The sequence below is a fragment of the Mytilus californianus genome, unplaced genomic scaffold (genome assembly GCF_021869535.1).
Source record: "Mytilus californianus isolate M0D057914Y unplaced genomic scaffold, xbMytCali1.0.p SCAF_4, whole genome shotgun sequence".
Taxonomy (NCBI): Eukaryota; Metazoa; Mollusca; class Bivalvia; order Mytilida; family Mytilidae; genus Mytilus; species Mytilus californianus.
Window position 1 is genome coordinate 112,263,743 of NW_026262690.1, and position 17,997 is coordinate 112,281,739.

At 32.8% G+C, this 17,997-nt stretch overlaps 1 protein-coding gene across 6 annotated transcripts in view; it reads right to left on the reverse strand.

Annotated features, from left to right (window-relative positions):
• The window catches only part of LOC127739164 (SPARC-related modular calcium-binding protein 1-like), a 56,055-nt gene extending 40,690 nt beyond the window's left edge, over positions 1-15,365 (reverse strand). For 4 of the 6 annotated variants that reach the window (XM_052250760.1, XM_052250757.1, XM_052250756.1 and 1 more), the window contains exon 1: positions 14,920-15,364. In XM_052250760.1, the coding sequence (XP_052106720.1) occupies positions 14,920-15,015 (96 nt within the window). In that variant the 5' untranslated portion in view covers positions 15,016-15,364. Of the gene's footprint in view, positions 1-14,919 lie in introns of all 6 variants that reach the window. The other 2 variants (XM_052250761.1, XM_052250758.1) reach the window with 1 other exon arrangement.
• Positions 15,366-17,997: the final 2,632 nt, after the last annotated feature.

A 17,997-nucleotide genomic window follows, 5' to 3' on the forward strand; every position in this document is an offset into this window, starting at 1 on the left:
ATATAAATTCTTTAGACAATTGGAACATTAATAACTGTCTTTACTTTTAATATTAATCATATCGTTTTAACAGCCGAGCAAAATATCAATTACCTTCTAGTTCTTTAAAAAAAAAAAACTTTCTCCAGCCAGTCCCCCCCCCCCCCCCCCCCCCCCCCCCCCCTTTTCCAAAAAAGCTGGAAAAACTGTGAGTAAAAACCACACAAAACTAAGTTTATCTTTTTATTTTTGTAACAAATGTAAGTATAAAGGTATCTCGAGTAGGTAAAAAAACTATGCAATGTAGTCCTTCTTTAGATAACCTCCTAGTGAAGAAATGTCAAACTTGACATGTTAAGATAACAATCGTATGATATCCTATCATTACTGTAAGTGACTTTACGTTTTGTTTTTCTGTATGTTTTAGTCCAAATATATGACTAAAATTCTTACCATGTGAAGGGGTGGACCCAGCAACTTTTGAAAATGTGGTAGACTGATAAATCTTTATCAAAACGAAATATAGCAGGTATCAAGCCAGGGGACAGCACTCGTCAGTCTAGAAATGTGGGAGTACTACAATGATATCCTTGGGAAATAACTATCAAGTCTTAATTTTGTTGAACTTTTTACGTATTTTCTTTTAAGTAATAAAATAGAAACTAGGTGTACTACGATCGAAACTTCTCCCTTTAAATCGCATTTAAAACTACATTAATCAGTCTTCCAATACCAGTTATATAATAGAGGACGACAAGTTGAAAATTACATGTATACAAATGTAAAAACTAGAGAAGATACGAAGGGAAAATAAAAAAAAAAAACATCAGTCAAACACTATGACCAATAGGAAAGGACTACAAGAAAGACAGCAGTCCATAAAACACAGCACAAAAAAAACTAAAGATGAAACAACACGAAGTCCACAAAAAGCCTGGGGGAAAGGGATCTGTAATCCGGAAGGATAAGCAGTTCTCCGGAAGGATAAGCAGTGCTCCGGAAGGGTAAGCAGTGCTCCGGAAGGATTAACAGTGCTCCGGAAGGGTAAGCAGTGCTCCGGAAGGGTACGCAGTGCTCCGGAAGGATTAGCAGTGCTCAGGAAGGATTAACAGTGCTCCGGAAGGATAATCAGTGCTCCGGAAGGGTAAGCAATGCTCCGGAAGGGTAATCAGTGCTCCGGAAGGATAAGCAGTTCTCCGGAAGGATTAGCAGTGCTCCGGAAGGATAAGCAGTTCTCTGGAAGTATAAGGAGTTCTCCGGAAGGATAAGCAGTGCTCCGGAAGGATTAGCAGTGCTCCGGAAGGGTAAGCAGTGTTCCGGAGGATAAGCAGTGCTCCGTAAGGGTGCTTCGAAAGGGTAAGCAGTTCCTGCTCTACCAATAGAAGAATGTTTGATTCAGAATGCGAATTACACATTCATGAATACTAAATTGAAATCCATTTACTGATAGTACACATATGATACTGAATTTGAGTATAAGGAGGTTTCCGGAAATGTATGAATCAGGCAGCAATCCAGCAATACAAAAAAAAAAAAACAGAGAGAGAGAGAGAGCTTTGATGCGATGTCGTCCACCTGGATTTGCAGGGTATATTAATAAATACGCAGTTATATCTGCTTGAAAATTTGGAAGTCATGCAAATCCAATGCACTGTTGAGAGCATGTAATGCTCTCAAAATCTTTTTAACAACTATTGATACCTAAAACATCCTTATATGTTCAACATGCCTACAATGCCAGTTGTATTCCCAATGTCCAGACTATTCGATCACCACCATCCATACACTTCAGGGTTGCTATATTGTATGATTGTCTCTATACCTAAATATGCAAGGCAAATGTGTGCCACTAGACGTTAAAATCATATAAAATTACCACAGCAATCACTAAGTGTTTTTAATAAGATTTATAATTACTAGTAACATATTACACATTTGTTGCAAATATGATATAGAAATAAAATAATAATTAACTAGGCTATGGATATAACCACAAAACTGAATAAAAGTTTAAACTAAGAATAATCTACATAAAAAACATATGAAGATACACAACGGAAACCGAACATAGAATAAAAGTAACAACTATTTCCATGTATACGATTTTCTATTTATACATTGGCGAAAACCAGTTAGGCCAGGTTTTTCTTCTGTTTTTGTTTCGTATTATTTGTTTTACTTGTTTTACCGTTGCTCTTTAGTAGTTATGAGAGTGTGGAAGGGGGTTTACAGAATAGAAAATAATGGGCAAAAAATATAAGGAATAGAGAAAAATGGACCAAAAAAATAAAGAAGAGAGAGTAATGGGCAAATAGTATATAGAGTAGAGAATAATGGCCTGAAAAATTAATGAATACAGAAATGATGACCCCCCACCCAGACCCTCAGTTATAAACATTTTTTTTTTTTTCATTTTTTGTATTAAAAAAGGTAAATTACACTACAGGGAGGTAACTCTGTAAAAATCATCTGAACGTTTTAATCACGTTCTATTGTTAAGGAAATATTAAGCTTCTCAACGATCTAAATTAGTGATTGTCAAACTGCTATATATCCAATGAAATTTTTCCGATAAAGTTTGTGGTTCAAGTTTTTGAAATTCTAATTTTTTTTCAAAGGGTCAAAGTAAATATTTTGTAAAAATTTTATGAAAATTAAACGAGCCAAATTAATTTTAGTCAAGATGTTTGGTACCACCTTAAATTTGCAAGCCTTTAAACTGACTGTATTACTAATTTCAAACTCCACAGCTTCAATAAACTGGACTTTATATGTTTTGGACATGTAAGTTCTGAATGTCTATTCAATAAAAATAAAAGAAAAACTAAAATGAAAAGTTATAACTTGCTCCAAGTGAGACATTTAAGCGCTAATTTTATTATTTTCCATTTGCTCCTTCGGATAGGAAAAAAAAATGGGGAACACTTTAATATAACATTTCAAGTAAAATTTTCACTAATGTTGTTATACTCTGTAGTATTGCTGTGAACCAAAATGGCGGTAGAAAAACCCCGACACCTTGAATCTTCTGTACTAGTAAGACTCGAGTGTAAGAGAACAACCAGTCATGTTGAAGAGGACAAGATAATTTCTTTTCGAAAATTCGAAATTCGATCAATTGATTGATTGATTGATTGTTTCTTGCATCCAGTGTCAACATAACTAGAAAGTCGTAAAATATTATATTTAAAACATGTAAATAAAATTGTGTATTTTTATGCAATTTTTAAAGGTTCTAAGTGCGTCGAATTTTGGAGTCACATAACTCAATGCTTTCGAACCCCTTTAATAAGTAGAAAAACTGTCATTCTTCTAAATCGGACAACAGAAAACATTTACGGGGCTAATCCTTTACTTCTTTGACTAAAACAGAAACAAAAAAGTTCTACTGAATTTCTAAAAACTGAATGCAAGTAAAACGTAACATTAAGTTAAATTTTCAGACATAAGATATTAGAATTTCACTGATGATATGTTACATTCAAGGCTAACTAATCAGAAACATTCGTGCTTAAACTTTAATGATCTGTCTTGGGGTATTGTTGTGTTTTATACATCAAGCTTTGTAGAAGAACCAGGTAACACAGGTGTGGAAACCAGTCATCACAGGTGTTGTTTTATATCAGAAACGAGACTGTAATAAATTAAATTCACAGTATCTTTAAAACTATATATCTATCAAAATTGTTTTCAACTCGGCTGTTGGATGTCATAAAGAGAGTACAAAGGCATTTTGATCAGGATGTCTGCACAGTACACACCTGTACAAACAAAATACATATTATCTAAAAGCATGTCAAATTCCGTCAGTTCTGGATCAATTCAGTCGCATATGTGAAAAATATACATGGAGAACGTTGACATGTGTCCTTGTGCACTAAGCTTATAGTTGCTTATTTACATCCACTTCATTTAAACTCTGGTGAATAGTTGTCTCATTGGCAATCATACCACATCTCCTTATTTTTATATTAGGTAAATGTCTTGCGCTATCCTTTTTTCATGCAATACAAGTCTCCGATTTAACCAACCCCAAGTTTAGGTTTATTGGGTTAGAAATATCGGTTCGTCTTGCTTTGATCTTAGATGTTTTTGATTAATATAAATGAGAACAGAGGAAACTCTTGTCTGAGTGTAAGCATAATTACGCAACCTAAGCGGCACCTCCTCTGTTTTTTTTCTTTTGTCTCTCTTTTGTTGACTAATGTTTTTTTTTTATTGGCCATAACTTATCTTCCCACTTTTTTTTTATAAAATTTCTGGTTGGGTTTTTGCATAAATAATTCAAATGCTCCTTAGGAAAGCGATCTTTTAAAGACCAGCTACAAAATTTTGGATCATGTTTATTATGTAGTAAAGGCAACACGAGCCATAACTAAAATTGCTTTATTTCACTGATGAATGTTTTTATAATCTTACTCAATGCTGTAACATTTCGCACTAGACGTTTCAGACCTTGCTAATGATTGTCATGTCTTATCTAGACCCTTAAACATTTACCGCTTAACGTTTTCAAACCCTGATTTGGATTACAAAAAATTCCACTGAACTAGTTCATCCCCAAACTTAAGATGATAAATACTAGCAATCTGTAGTTTTCCAATCCATTTTAAAATTATCCAATAGTCTAGGGACTAAAACATTTGTTTTTGTTTTTAATTTACCTTCTTATTAAAGAGGTTTTAAAGTGCACATACACTCAGAAGAAATAGATATAAGAAGATGTGGTATGAGTGCCAATGAGACAACTCTCCATCCAAGTCAAAATTTATAAAAGTAAACCATTATAGGTCACAGTACGGTCTTCAACACGGAGCCTTGGCTCACACCGAACAGTAAGCTATAAAGGGCCCCAAAAGATTACTAGTGTAAAACCATTCAAACGGGAAAACAAACGGTCTAATCTATATAAAAAACGAGAAACGAGAAACACTTATGAACCACATCAACAAACGACAACTACTGAACATCAGATTCCTGACGTATATTTAGATGTTCAATATGTTTACATTATAAAACACTGGCTGAAAACGATAAAAATGTAATTGACTTTGTTTGTCTGAGCAATCGTTTTCCACCACTATGCCTTTTAACGACTGCCAGAACAATTTTGCCTCAATCTTGCCTTAACGATTGCCTAAGCTATTTTGCCTCTATCTTGCCTTGATGTTTGATCAATCGTTACTATTAATACCGGGCACGGGCAATGACAGTTTCTCTTAGTCTCAACACCTTGCTATTTTGCCTCTATCTTGTCTTGATCGAATGTTTGATCAATCGTTACTACTAATACCGGGCATGAACAAATGATAGTTTCTCTTAGTTTCAACGCCTTGCTATTTTGCCTCTATCTTGTCTTGATCGAATGTTTGATCAATTGTTACTATTAATACCGTGCACGAACCATGACAGTTTCTCTTAGTCTCAACACCTTGCTATTTTGCCTCTATCTTGTCTTGATCGAATGTTTGATCAATCGTTACTATTAATGCCGGGCACGGGCAATGACAGTTTCTCTTAGTCTCAACACCTTGCTATTTTGCCTCTATCTTGTCTTGATCGAATGTTTGATCAATCGTTACTAATAATACCGGGCATGAACAAATGATAGTTTCTCTAAGTTTCAACACCTTGCTTTTTTGCCTCTATCTTGTCTTGATCGAATGTTTGATCAATCGTTACTATTAATACCGTGCACGAACCATGACAGTTTCTCTTAGTTTCATTACTTGCGATTTGTTGCATATCTTGCCTTGATGGAATGTTTAATCAATCGTTACTCTGCCTTTCACGAACTATGACAGTTTCTCCTTAAGGATATATAATGTATTTTTAAAGTGGCATTCAATAAGAATAATTAGTACATGTTGGGTAATATTGGCTGCTGATTCAGAAGCAACAAGCAATGAAAGTCCAATTGTTGTTCACTTTTGACATGTTATTGTTTTTCTTATGATTGCACCGAATTCAATACCTTTACTCAATATTTTCCCTTAAAAAAATAGCCCAGACAAGGGTACATGCAGTACAGTTGACAGTTTTAATGGTATGAAATTAAATATCTGGAAATTTGAGACATCTGTAAGACCGAAATAAAACCTGTCAAACTTGTGTAGATTTTTCTTACACAATAATGATATTTGGAGTTTGCATGCGATTTATAAACTTCACCTATTATGGAGCACATCATCTAACCTTTGATCTCTGTGGTTAAAGTGAATAACAATAAAACGTTAAATCTGACTTGAGGTACGGGTCGTTATTACCTGATGTATAATGTATATGCTCCATGACATATAGTCCGACATCAGGTACAAACTATTGTAAATATGATGTATGATGTTCTGAGATCTATGGTATGAATTATTTCTATCTGGTCTTTTATACTCTACGATATTAAGTGTAAATTTGATTTTTTTTTTATGTGGTAAACTGAATATGATTTATACCCTTTAGTTTTGACTTGGTAAGGGGTTGTTTAAATTTGTTGCATATAGAACGAATTAATTGTAAGTACATTCATTGGTATAATATGCTTCCTGGCCTACTAACAGTACTGAAGAATCGTTTTGATCTGGTATATTTTAAAGATTTGTTAACAGTTATATGAAAATAAGGTCCGAGATGATTGCCAATGAGACAAAATTCTATCCACTAAAAAATGCATGTATCAGCAGTTTGATATAGACAAACTTTGGACAAGGGCTATGTCAAACTGCAGTTTCATTTTTCGGCTCGTGGATGGAAATTATATCTTAAAATAGACTGTTATAGTGAAGACATTTGACAATTTTGATATCTTTAAATTTCTTAAATTTAATTAGTCTGTTTTTTGTTCAATTTTCAAACTTCATAACTTAATGAGAGGGGAAAAACCATGCAATATGCAGGTTTATTATTAACAGATTACGATGCGTGTAAAGTGTTATATTTGGAACTTAAATGCAAAAATACAAGGGAAATTTACAAAATAAATACTGATGCCACCGGGTTGAACCGTCACAATATGTACAATACATGCGCATAATACATGTTTCTTTTATCCAATGTTTACATGTCATTATCCAAACAACACCTGCATGCACGTGTTTCGTATACTTCAAAGATATATAATCCTAGTATTTATATCCAATTCTGAGCCTTTTGACAATTTAATACACTACTAAACAAAATGTAAATAACTTGATAGCCTTTACCGTAATCCTAACACCCTTTACTTCAATTTAACGAGAGGACTTAATTCCACATAAAAGAAACATTTCGCGCTATTAGAGATTACGTTAATCCGACAGGTACTATTAATTTATCTGTGTAGACAGGTAAAAATGTGACAAAACTGTCCACCTACATTTCATTAGTAATTGACCACAATTACGTCGAACAAAAAAATGCACCGTCAGCGTTCAAAGTTCGAGAACATCTATTTCTGCCTGCCCGGAGTTTGATATAACTTAAAAAGTCAATCTGCACTTCCCTCTTTGCCATTTTACTGAAGCGGATTTAGAAGGCACTCAAGGAAAGGGTGATGTTAATTAGCCCAACATACTTAGAGGTCTTTATAACAGTCAGTACATGATTGATTGATCGATTGTTGTTTGCTTAACATCCTGTGAACATTTTATCCATATATATTGAGATCGAGAACAAATTGAACAATATGTACACCAATTTTGAAAAACAAAACAAAACATGGACAGTGACTACCGACAAAAGATTCATAACTTGGGACAGGCAGATTACATGTAACTAGTTTATTGGTCACTACTTCCCATCCAACTAGCTATAAGTCAGCTGTGCCAGTATTATAGAAGACACAGTCTAAAAAATATTCGATCTATTATGGAACAAACTGAGTTCTTTTTCTATAAATAGATAGAACAGTATTTGAACACCTGTAATTTTATACAGTTACATCATATAAAGCTTAAGATCGATTGATTGATTGTTTCATGCATGGTTCAGGAAGAAAACAAATTTACTATACATACAATATATACAATAGGCAGGTCCAATAATAGAGACCGTCCAGGATGAAGGTCGGAGAAATTTAGACTGTCACTAGAAAACGAGGGTATATTGGATAGGGACAGCAATTTTACCTTGCAACAGGCCCCCTGTAGACCCCTTAAATATTATTGCAGTGGTTCTCAACCTACTTAAAGCATAAGAAATATACAACTAAGCGAGTTGTCTACAGCCCTTTTGTCGGGAAAATAGTGTAGTGTTTGAAAAGGCAGTATTTAATCCAAAATAAATGATGCGAGATTGAATAAGTTCTTGTCATTAGTATTTCTAAAGAACCTGCCGTTACCCTAATTTGTTGTCTTTTTCGTCTCTACATGTTATTATAATTAATTAGCAGAACACAATAGTGATGCACAATATTCCGTGACCGTAGCAATCTTTTTTTATAATTGAATTATACCAAATGTAATTCACCAAATCATACTGGCATTTAAGAATATTCATTTTATATTCAATGCAAAAAGTTAAATATTATAATTTGCATTTAAAAGTTAAGTATTCATCGCCCATTTCCATATATTTGAACAATTTTATGGCAATCAGTTTGATATTAGAGCATCCCAGAACGACGCTGTAGATAAAGGACGTATTCCAACCCATTCAAGTATGGTCAACTTTGAAAATACCGATAAGGTTTTGTATAGTAACAGTCCCTGATGCCAATAAAGAAATTTGAATCAAGTGGTCTCTGAAGTTTTGATTGCAAGTGATATAGGATACATAGTATACTGTGAAAGTGATCTCTAAAGTTTGATTGCAAGTGATATAGGATACATAGTATACTGTTCAAGTGGTCTCTAAAGTGTGATTGCAAGTGATATAGGATACATGTACATATTATACTGTTTCGTATATTAAGGGTCGATGTTGTTTTCGTTAGTTATTCAATATAATATAAGTGATTCTGTATGTTTTGAACATTTGACCCAGATGATTACAAAACTTTGAAGCTAAATCGTATGACACGACTAACTATTGTTTTGATATTTCAAAATATTTCACATTACCATATTTATAAAGGTAATCATAGCGTCAAGCATATTTTAGTTGTAAAATTAAATATCTTGAAACAACATCATCAGTTGTCCGAAAAGAAACAATAATAAGACAACCAAAGGACAAAACTTAAAGCAATTATACCGAATGAATATACTAAACTTAATCATGTGAACTCATGGATATATTTTAGCAGTATACAATGATGTAAAACGAATATAAATATTGTCTAATATCTACGAGAAATTCCATAAAACATGAGCACTTGCACGTTTAAAGATTTACAAATAGTTTGTTCATACGTGATTATATCCTGTACTACAATAGCATAATACAGTTGATATTGAAATATCTGATGCAAGTTTTGCTGATTCACTATGAATGGGTTACATGTAAAACTTAATCAGATTCAAATCGTTTAAGCAAACATTCTTGGTTTTTTGTAATAGTTAAAGCGATTTCATCTTGAGTAATTTATCAAATATTTACAAATACCTGTTAAATTATACGATAAATTATTCGACGATATAATTTTTATTAATAATATGCATTTTAAAGTTTATAATCATTATATACCTTAAAATTTTTTTAAGACCTTTTAAAAATGTAATGCGGTACGACTGAAAGGTATTGAATAAGGAAAAGGCAGAAGAGATCCGAACGGATAGACAAAAGAAGAAGAAATTTGATGAAGTATGATTGCCAATGAGACAACTATCCAAAGTTCAAATAAAGTGGATGTAAGCAATTATAGGCAACCGTACGGCCTTCAACAATGAGAAAAACCCATACCGTATGGTCGGCTATAAAAGGCCCCGACATGAAAAATATGAACCAATTCAATTGAGAAAACTAACGTCTAATTTATAACAAAACAATTAACGAAAAAAAAATATGACAGACATGAACCATCGACAACCACTAAACTACAGGCTCCAGACTTGGGACAGTCACATAAAAAGTGTGGCAGGGTTAAACATGTTTGTGAGCGCTCAACCCTCCCCTAACCTGGGACAGTAGTGTAACAGCACAACATAAGAACAAACTATAAAAAAATCAGTTGAAAAAGGCTCAACTCATCAGATCGATACAAAGCAGAAAAACATCAAACATAAACACAAACACAGACCGGACGTGGCAGGGTATTTAACCACCCCTCATCCCTAACAACAAAAAGGACACTAAGTACAGATCTGAGAGTATTCGAAGTTACTGACAGCTAGTTCAAAGCCAATAACAACTAATAAAAAAAAATCACATTTATCTAAGACTTTGCTTGTTTCTGAATCTTAGCTCTTTATTTCATGTTAATGTATTGTATTGATATTTGACGACTTAATCCAATAAATAGTGGTTTTATCTTTATTTCATATTTTTCATAAGGTATAGAAACAAAGCTGAAAATCCTACAAAAACAATTCCTTATATATAGACCGCGATCATAATTACCATCGAAAGTTCATCATCCGACAGAGTATCAACATATTGGCTACTTGTTCAAAGGGTAAGTTTGAACCAGTTTGTTTATGCCCCCGCCGCTAGGCGAAGGGGGCATTAAGTGTTATCATTGACCGTCCTTCCATCCGTCCGTCCCAAAGTATTTTCACATATTATAAGCAAGTTTGAGCTGGGCCATACGTTCCTCAGACACATTCTTTTATTTTTATTTACTGTAATTGATTAACATGTGTTCCAACAATGGCTGTATATATGTCACAGACAAACAACTACGGAAATGATATCTATTCGTTTGTTGATGCTTAACCCGAATAATTCAGTCGTTATATTCCGCTGATCTACGATTACTTCATTAACTCTGAAGTAGGAGAGATCGATTACGGGGAGGGACTGAATTATTCGGGTTAGTTGTTCAAAAATAATTAAGTGGAAAAAATGAATTACGACTGCTGATCTTAATTCAGATAATCGCTGCCCATGGTATTTTTAAACTCATTGTAATTTGAAGCAACTGTCGTAAATGTGGTTTTCGCCAAATTACCGATAGGACAATGTAAACGACAGAAACAAAGACCATAACCTTAGATAAACAGATAGAATTAGGTATGTATGTAAATATTTTTTTAAAAATAAATTATAAGCATCAAAAGAATTAACCCAACACCGCTAACACTGTACAGAAATAGGTATTCATATCACCAGGAAACAGCAATTTAGAATATTAAAGTCACAAATGCAGACAGCTATACAGTAACTAATGTCTCAATATTTTAACAACATATAACATAATGACTTATATATTAACAATTGTTACAGAAATTCAGAAATAAAACTGTGGTCATATTTTTCTTTGAACATTGCAATGCACCAAAATTGAAAGAATAATCCAGTTTGGCTGGTACCAATAATGCCTTAAATGATGCAAGAATATTTAGGATGAAGGTAACTTTGAATTAAACTGCTTTTACTGAGTGGTGGTCCTGTGTCACTGAGAATCGTGTCACATCAGTAACTGAGAAGATAGAACATTCAACACGCAAAGCTCTAGTAACTCTTATTGTATATATGGCACATGAAGACACCTGGCACATACATTACAGCTATCATGTGTCCCCCAATAAACCATCACAGATGTCTCAATAACCAAAAGCCACGCCCATTTTATCATTAAATGGGATTTAAACCGCAAATAACAGGTGTCAAACGATCTCTTTTAAACGATATATTATATGTTTTTTACTATTTAAGTAGTAATATATTTGAAGCGATTGTATTCTGGTATATATATACATATTAACCTATTGGCTATGATAGATTCTTACTCTCGAAATTGTCTCTGCACCTGCGATAAATCTTAATTAAGACACAAAAGAATCCTATTTTACAAGAAATAAATACATAAGGACACAGAACCTGCAAAAATATGTCTTTAACAAAATCGATTTAAGAAAACTAATACAATTATATGGTATATATATTACGAAATTATATTCCCAGCGAGTATTCTTGAAAAGTATAACAATATTACACTTACTGCTATTCCAATGTAAAAAGTTTGACAGACAACTCTATGATGCATTGTTAAGCAAAAATAATAAAACAGAATAATAATAATAATAATAATAATAATAATAATAATAATAATAATAATAATAATAATAATAATATCAAAAACGTTATTTAGTGGTAAATATATATTTTTATGCAGCATACAGCTGGTTGACCATTTTTTGAACGGCCGTAAATCGCCGTCACGTCTTTGTGCATGGGTAGAAATAGACTGACAAACCGTTGTTCTCTCAGTTTCCTTCAAACTGAAATCACACTTGAATTTCACGCTCTTTGATTCTATATAAATAATGAAGAATGGTCAACAAATATGATATTTGCTTATAGGATGGTTATATTCCTCGTGACAGAAGTTTTAAGGATCACTGAACATTTCAGACAGCCAAATGCCAATGTCATTAATGAAAAATAAAATTTGGCTAAAACATATAGTGAAAATTTTTTAATTATCTTAAAATTTCTACACCTACTGGTTTTGTTTCAATATTACGATATATAGGAGCTTTTTAATTTAAAAAACATACAGATTCTTTCACCGAAATTCATAATATAGTTATAGTTTTTTTTTTTATATTAAAGCGTTATTGCAAACAATTCGGCGATCTATGTAAGACTTATAGCGCAAACTCGATATACAAACCGAAAAAAAAACCAAATATGTTAGGAAATGGCATTCATCTGTGTAAACACGAGCTGCTACCGTAAATTATGCTATGTTGCAAATCAACAGCAAGATAAGAGCTTGCCACAACAATACAGATAAGAAACAGTGACAGTCATATGGACAGCTTCTTGAAACAGCTACATGTATTCCTAAACCGTTGTTTTTTCCTAATTATTATGACTACCAGAATCGATAATCTAAAATTGTTTTGAAGCGAAAGGCGAAATATACCAAAGGAACATTCAAACTCATAAGTCGAAAATAAACTGACAACGCTATGGAAAAAAAAGAGGAAAAAGACCAAAAGACAAACAAAAGTTTAAAACACAACATAGAAAAGTAAGACTGAGCAACACGAACCCCACCAAAAACCGTGGGTGATCTCATGTGTAAACAGATTCTGCTCGAAATGTGGCACCCGTGTTAACTTGTGAAGAAATCCATGTGAGTGATTTGAGAACTTGTAATGTGTTGACTTGTGAGGGATTTACCAATTAAATTGTTTGTTGCTTAACTACCATTGCATGGCAAATATTTCATGCATGTTGAGGACGAGAACAACTTAACATTTAATACAATAGTTAGGTCCTGTGGTAGAGTCCGTACCGTATAAAGGTGTACAATTGAACTGCCACTGGCAAATGACGGTATTTTGGAAGGTCAGAAATTTTGCCAACAGGCCCCCTACAGACCTCTCAAAGAGTTGTTACATGGGTTTCTAACGTGCAGGAAGCGTGGCACTCTCTCTACTCCATGCCTCCATTCTGACCGGACGTGGCTGCGTACTTATACATCCAGTACATAACTTGTGAGGGAATCGTTATTAGTAATGTGTTAACTTGTTGAGGAACAATGTTAATAAAGTGTTGACTTTGAAGCTCAAGGTGGTATATATTTGTACTGCGTTAACTGTAGAATGTTTGGTATTTGTTAAACGATTAACCTGGGAGGTGTTAATCATAGATAAGCATGTTATATAATTACTGCAATCATCATCAGGGTGTTGAAACGAAGAAAAATGAAGCATATAACGCAATAATAACGACAGAAATTTGCACTAACTAGCATTAAATAGCACATTTTCTTTCTCCTTAACTTCTGGAATTTTAAACTTTACATGTGTATACAGATACTGATAAAACAATCAACTTATTATGTGATTATGATAACTCCTGACAGATAGGAACACCTCTGACAGGTGTCATGATCAGTAGCTATATAAATAGGTATTTTAGATACAAGATGTGATCCATTTGAACGTTATATAAATCATTACAGTTTATCATGAAATAAAATGATTTTATACCGGAAATCACAAACTATATTTAAATCCCAAAAGAAACAAAAACATGTTTCTTCTCTGTTTTGCGTGTTTTTTGTTTTATGTTATTGTATGCACCAGATGCTCAATCTCAAACTTTTCATGTGGGGTTCTGTGTATATAAATGAGGTCTAAAGTGGTGCTCTATCTTGATATGAGAAAAGATACGGAAATAAAAGATAAGAACGAGAAGGCATAGCTTTTACCCGGTAAAATTTCTTATTTTATAAAATTTAAATCTTTAAGCAAAAACTCATGTTCCCATTATGAAAATATTTATAGAAGCAACAGCATTACGAATAGACCAGACATTATATTTAGTCATAAGTTACGTGTAGGTAATAAATAACTTCATTGGGACCTTTCATTTTCGCAACTGGTAACTTTCACTCTTCTCAAAACAATATTATTTTACTCAACAGAAAACACATATTGTAGAGGTACAATTCAAAGGGGGGAGGGTGTACAAAACGTATACAACAGCAAGTCGACCAGGATAGATGGAAGACAATCAATAAATAGATTAAAAAGATTGTAACACGATTTGCTATATTGGTATGCTAAAAGAACTTCAAACAAAATAAATTTTCTTTCTAGTTTATAGATGTAGCTCTTTTTCTAAATCGCCAGTGACTAAAATACAGAATCCATAAAACATTTACTACGACTGTATACTATTACACAAACTTATATTACTCGCACTTGAATTCCTTATTTTTTAAAATTTAAATCTTTAAACATTACCTCGTTTCTCACTTTCATTGATGTGCACTATGTGTTATTGAATGGGATGTTTAAATTGCATATTTTACGAATAAATTATTTTTCTTCACCAACATATTAGTATGCAATTTGTATTTGCCTGTCAATCATGTGCAGGGAGACAACATTTTATCAAATTACTTACCCTTCCTGTGGCTTGAATTTCAGCTATAGACAATTCAGCACGGACACAATAAAATAATATAAATATCCATGACAACGTCCATATTGATAAATTCATCCTTGAAACATTGAAAATGAAATTATTAAATTCCGATGCATTAATAATTATATTAATATCAGTAATAATAAAATGAAATAAATTCAAAATCACTGTAACACTTGTATGTTATATTAGTATGTACATTTCACAAGGTATATTTGATCCGAAGGAAAGCCACTTTGATACTTCCCAAGTATTTCAGGTGGTGTTGTCTATACATAGTTTGTTACTGACTGCCTTCTCAATGATACACCTTCAGGCTATATTACCCGTGATAACAGGTGGATAATGCGTTCATTCAAAAGGTGCATTAATTGAATTTAAACCTTTCGTCAATATCCAAGTACTAACTTTAATAATGTAAACAATCAGTTATGTGTATGTTTTAACTTTTTGTATTACATAATGGTGAAAATATTCCTTGAGATATTGATAAACAATTTATTATTCGGTTAAATGTTTTGATTATACCCTGATTAGAAGTTATTTATCAAATATTGTCGATCAATTATTCTATAGCTATATTACCCTGTAGATAAACCGTCGATGCTATCTCTACGCTTCATAAAAATATAATGATAGAGATCGTCTTAAATCAAAATTATTACTTTCGTTATGAATAACAAGCAATGAATAAAATTCATATATAGGTAAAATGCTACTGCTGGTAAGTTTCAACGAGGCAACAATACAACAACGTAAAGAAAATCATAAAAAGACATTTAGAAATCATCATTCGAATTACAACAATTTACCAAAACCAACACGGTATGACACGCCTTAGGTAGCCCCTAGTCTATACATAATGTTAACAAAATCAGAAAAAGGATGAAAATACCAACAGGGCAATCTAAAACCACGAATCGAATAATACAGACAATACCAATACCAAAAGAAAAATAATAAATTAATAAATAATATTGAATGAGCATATGTGGTACAATTGCCACTGAGACCTCTCCGCCAGAGAACAAACATGACATAAATGTTAGCAATTATAGGTCACTGTGAGATCTTCAGCAATTAGCAAAACCAACATCGTATAGCAAGCTTTTAAAAGGCTCCGAGATGAAAAATGTAACACACTTAATATAGGAAAACTAATTATACTGATTATATCATAAACCATAAACGAAAAGAAAATAATATACAGCAACAAACGAAAACCATCGAATTACATGCTTTTAACTTGGGACATCGATCCATCCATCTTACATAAAAAATAAATACTGGGCAACATGAACCGCACAAACAAACAGGGCAGAAATCAGATACCCCGGAAGGGTAAGCAATTCCTTTCTTCACTAGGGACAGCAAAAACAATCACATATCTGAAACCGACACCCACATATCTAGATCTGTATATAAAACCATTAAGACGCAGTGAAAATCACTGACAAGTTTCATGATTTTGAATCGTTGAGAAACACGTATAAAAAACGTAACGATTTTATTATATCGAAATACTTCATTAAAATAGTTATTTTTGATAATAAGAAAAATTACATCTCCACTGCAAACATGCTCATAACATACCAGCTTAGAAACATATACAATTTAACTACGAAAAAACCCAACAGATGACCACCATCAAGGGAAAGGAGAGATTTAGGCACCGACCATTCATCTTTCGTGGGAAGGGGGCATGTTTTTTTTTTTCAATTTAAATGTTTGATTTTAAATTTCTTGGACAAAAGTAATTCGTTTTAAAATAGAAGCTAAAAGATTTTTTTTTGTTTTTGTTGGAAAATAGTAAAAAATAAATAAAAAAAATAATTCATGTGAACAACCTTGATTTTATTGAAGTTCACAAACACTTTTTTGTCCGTAGAAAAAAAAACCATGACCACCCAAAAAGATGAATGGTGTGTTCCTTAATAGAAAAAGAAAAGTCATTTCGTTTTCAGACAGGATACACGGAGTATACAATATTTATTTTTTAGAAAATTTAGTTACCATTCTCTAAGCATAAGTGTCCTCCTTTTTTAAATAAACAAAAATAATCAAATATACATAAATATATCCTTTCTTTTTCTATTATAAATATATATTCCCCAAAACTAATCGAGTCCACCATTTAATACGAGACAAAAAGTATGTTAGAATTCCATAAAAGCAAAAGCAAATAGAGCTGAGAGAAAGAATATCATATAGATAAGTACAATATTAAGGAAAATGAAACAGAATCACCATGCATAGACTTATTGCTTTAACCCTCTTCCATGCAAACTGGTCCGAGGACACAGTTATAGTTCTTAGTGTGGTCAGCGTATAACTTGCACATTTTTTTCATAGAGGAAAATTACTACGTTATATCTATTCTCATACCTTTGGGACTACTTACAGTGAAAATGCTTTATTTCTTAATTCATCGGAAATCAAGAGGCAAAGAAAGAAGTGCAGATTGAATTGAACTATGACAAACATATGAACAAAGTATTTGCACTTGACAAAAACCTTTCACCTTATTCCTTTAACATTATCTTAATCAGTTTATTGATTATAGACATTATAACCTTATAATAAAAGCGACTTCCGGGCTTCTTGATGTCAACTGCTTGCTTTTCAAATCGGGTGAAATCCTATACTCTGTATTACTAGTAAATAATTCCAGCCTCGCACTTATATGATTGGAAAGTTGTATAATAAAAGAGGATAGGAATGCCCTTTATTGTCAAGCGTCAAACGCCCGTTTTTGGTTACCGATAGCGTCAAATGAGCCTCAATTTTTTATCGTCATTCATCAAAACTCAATTTGTAGCTACCGTTGGCGTTATATGGAGTAAATGTTTATCGTTAACGTTATTTCATCAAATATTTTACTGTCATTCGTCTAGTGGGGTACCCCATTCCTACCCTCATAAAACGTAAGGTTTATCTCTTGCAATGCAACACGAGGTAAATATAACTTTTATACACTTGCATACAGAGACTTCGGTGGAAACATCGTGATCCAATGTGCCATATAAATGTTATGAGACCACGAATGACTTTTATTTG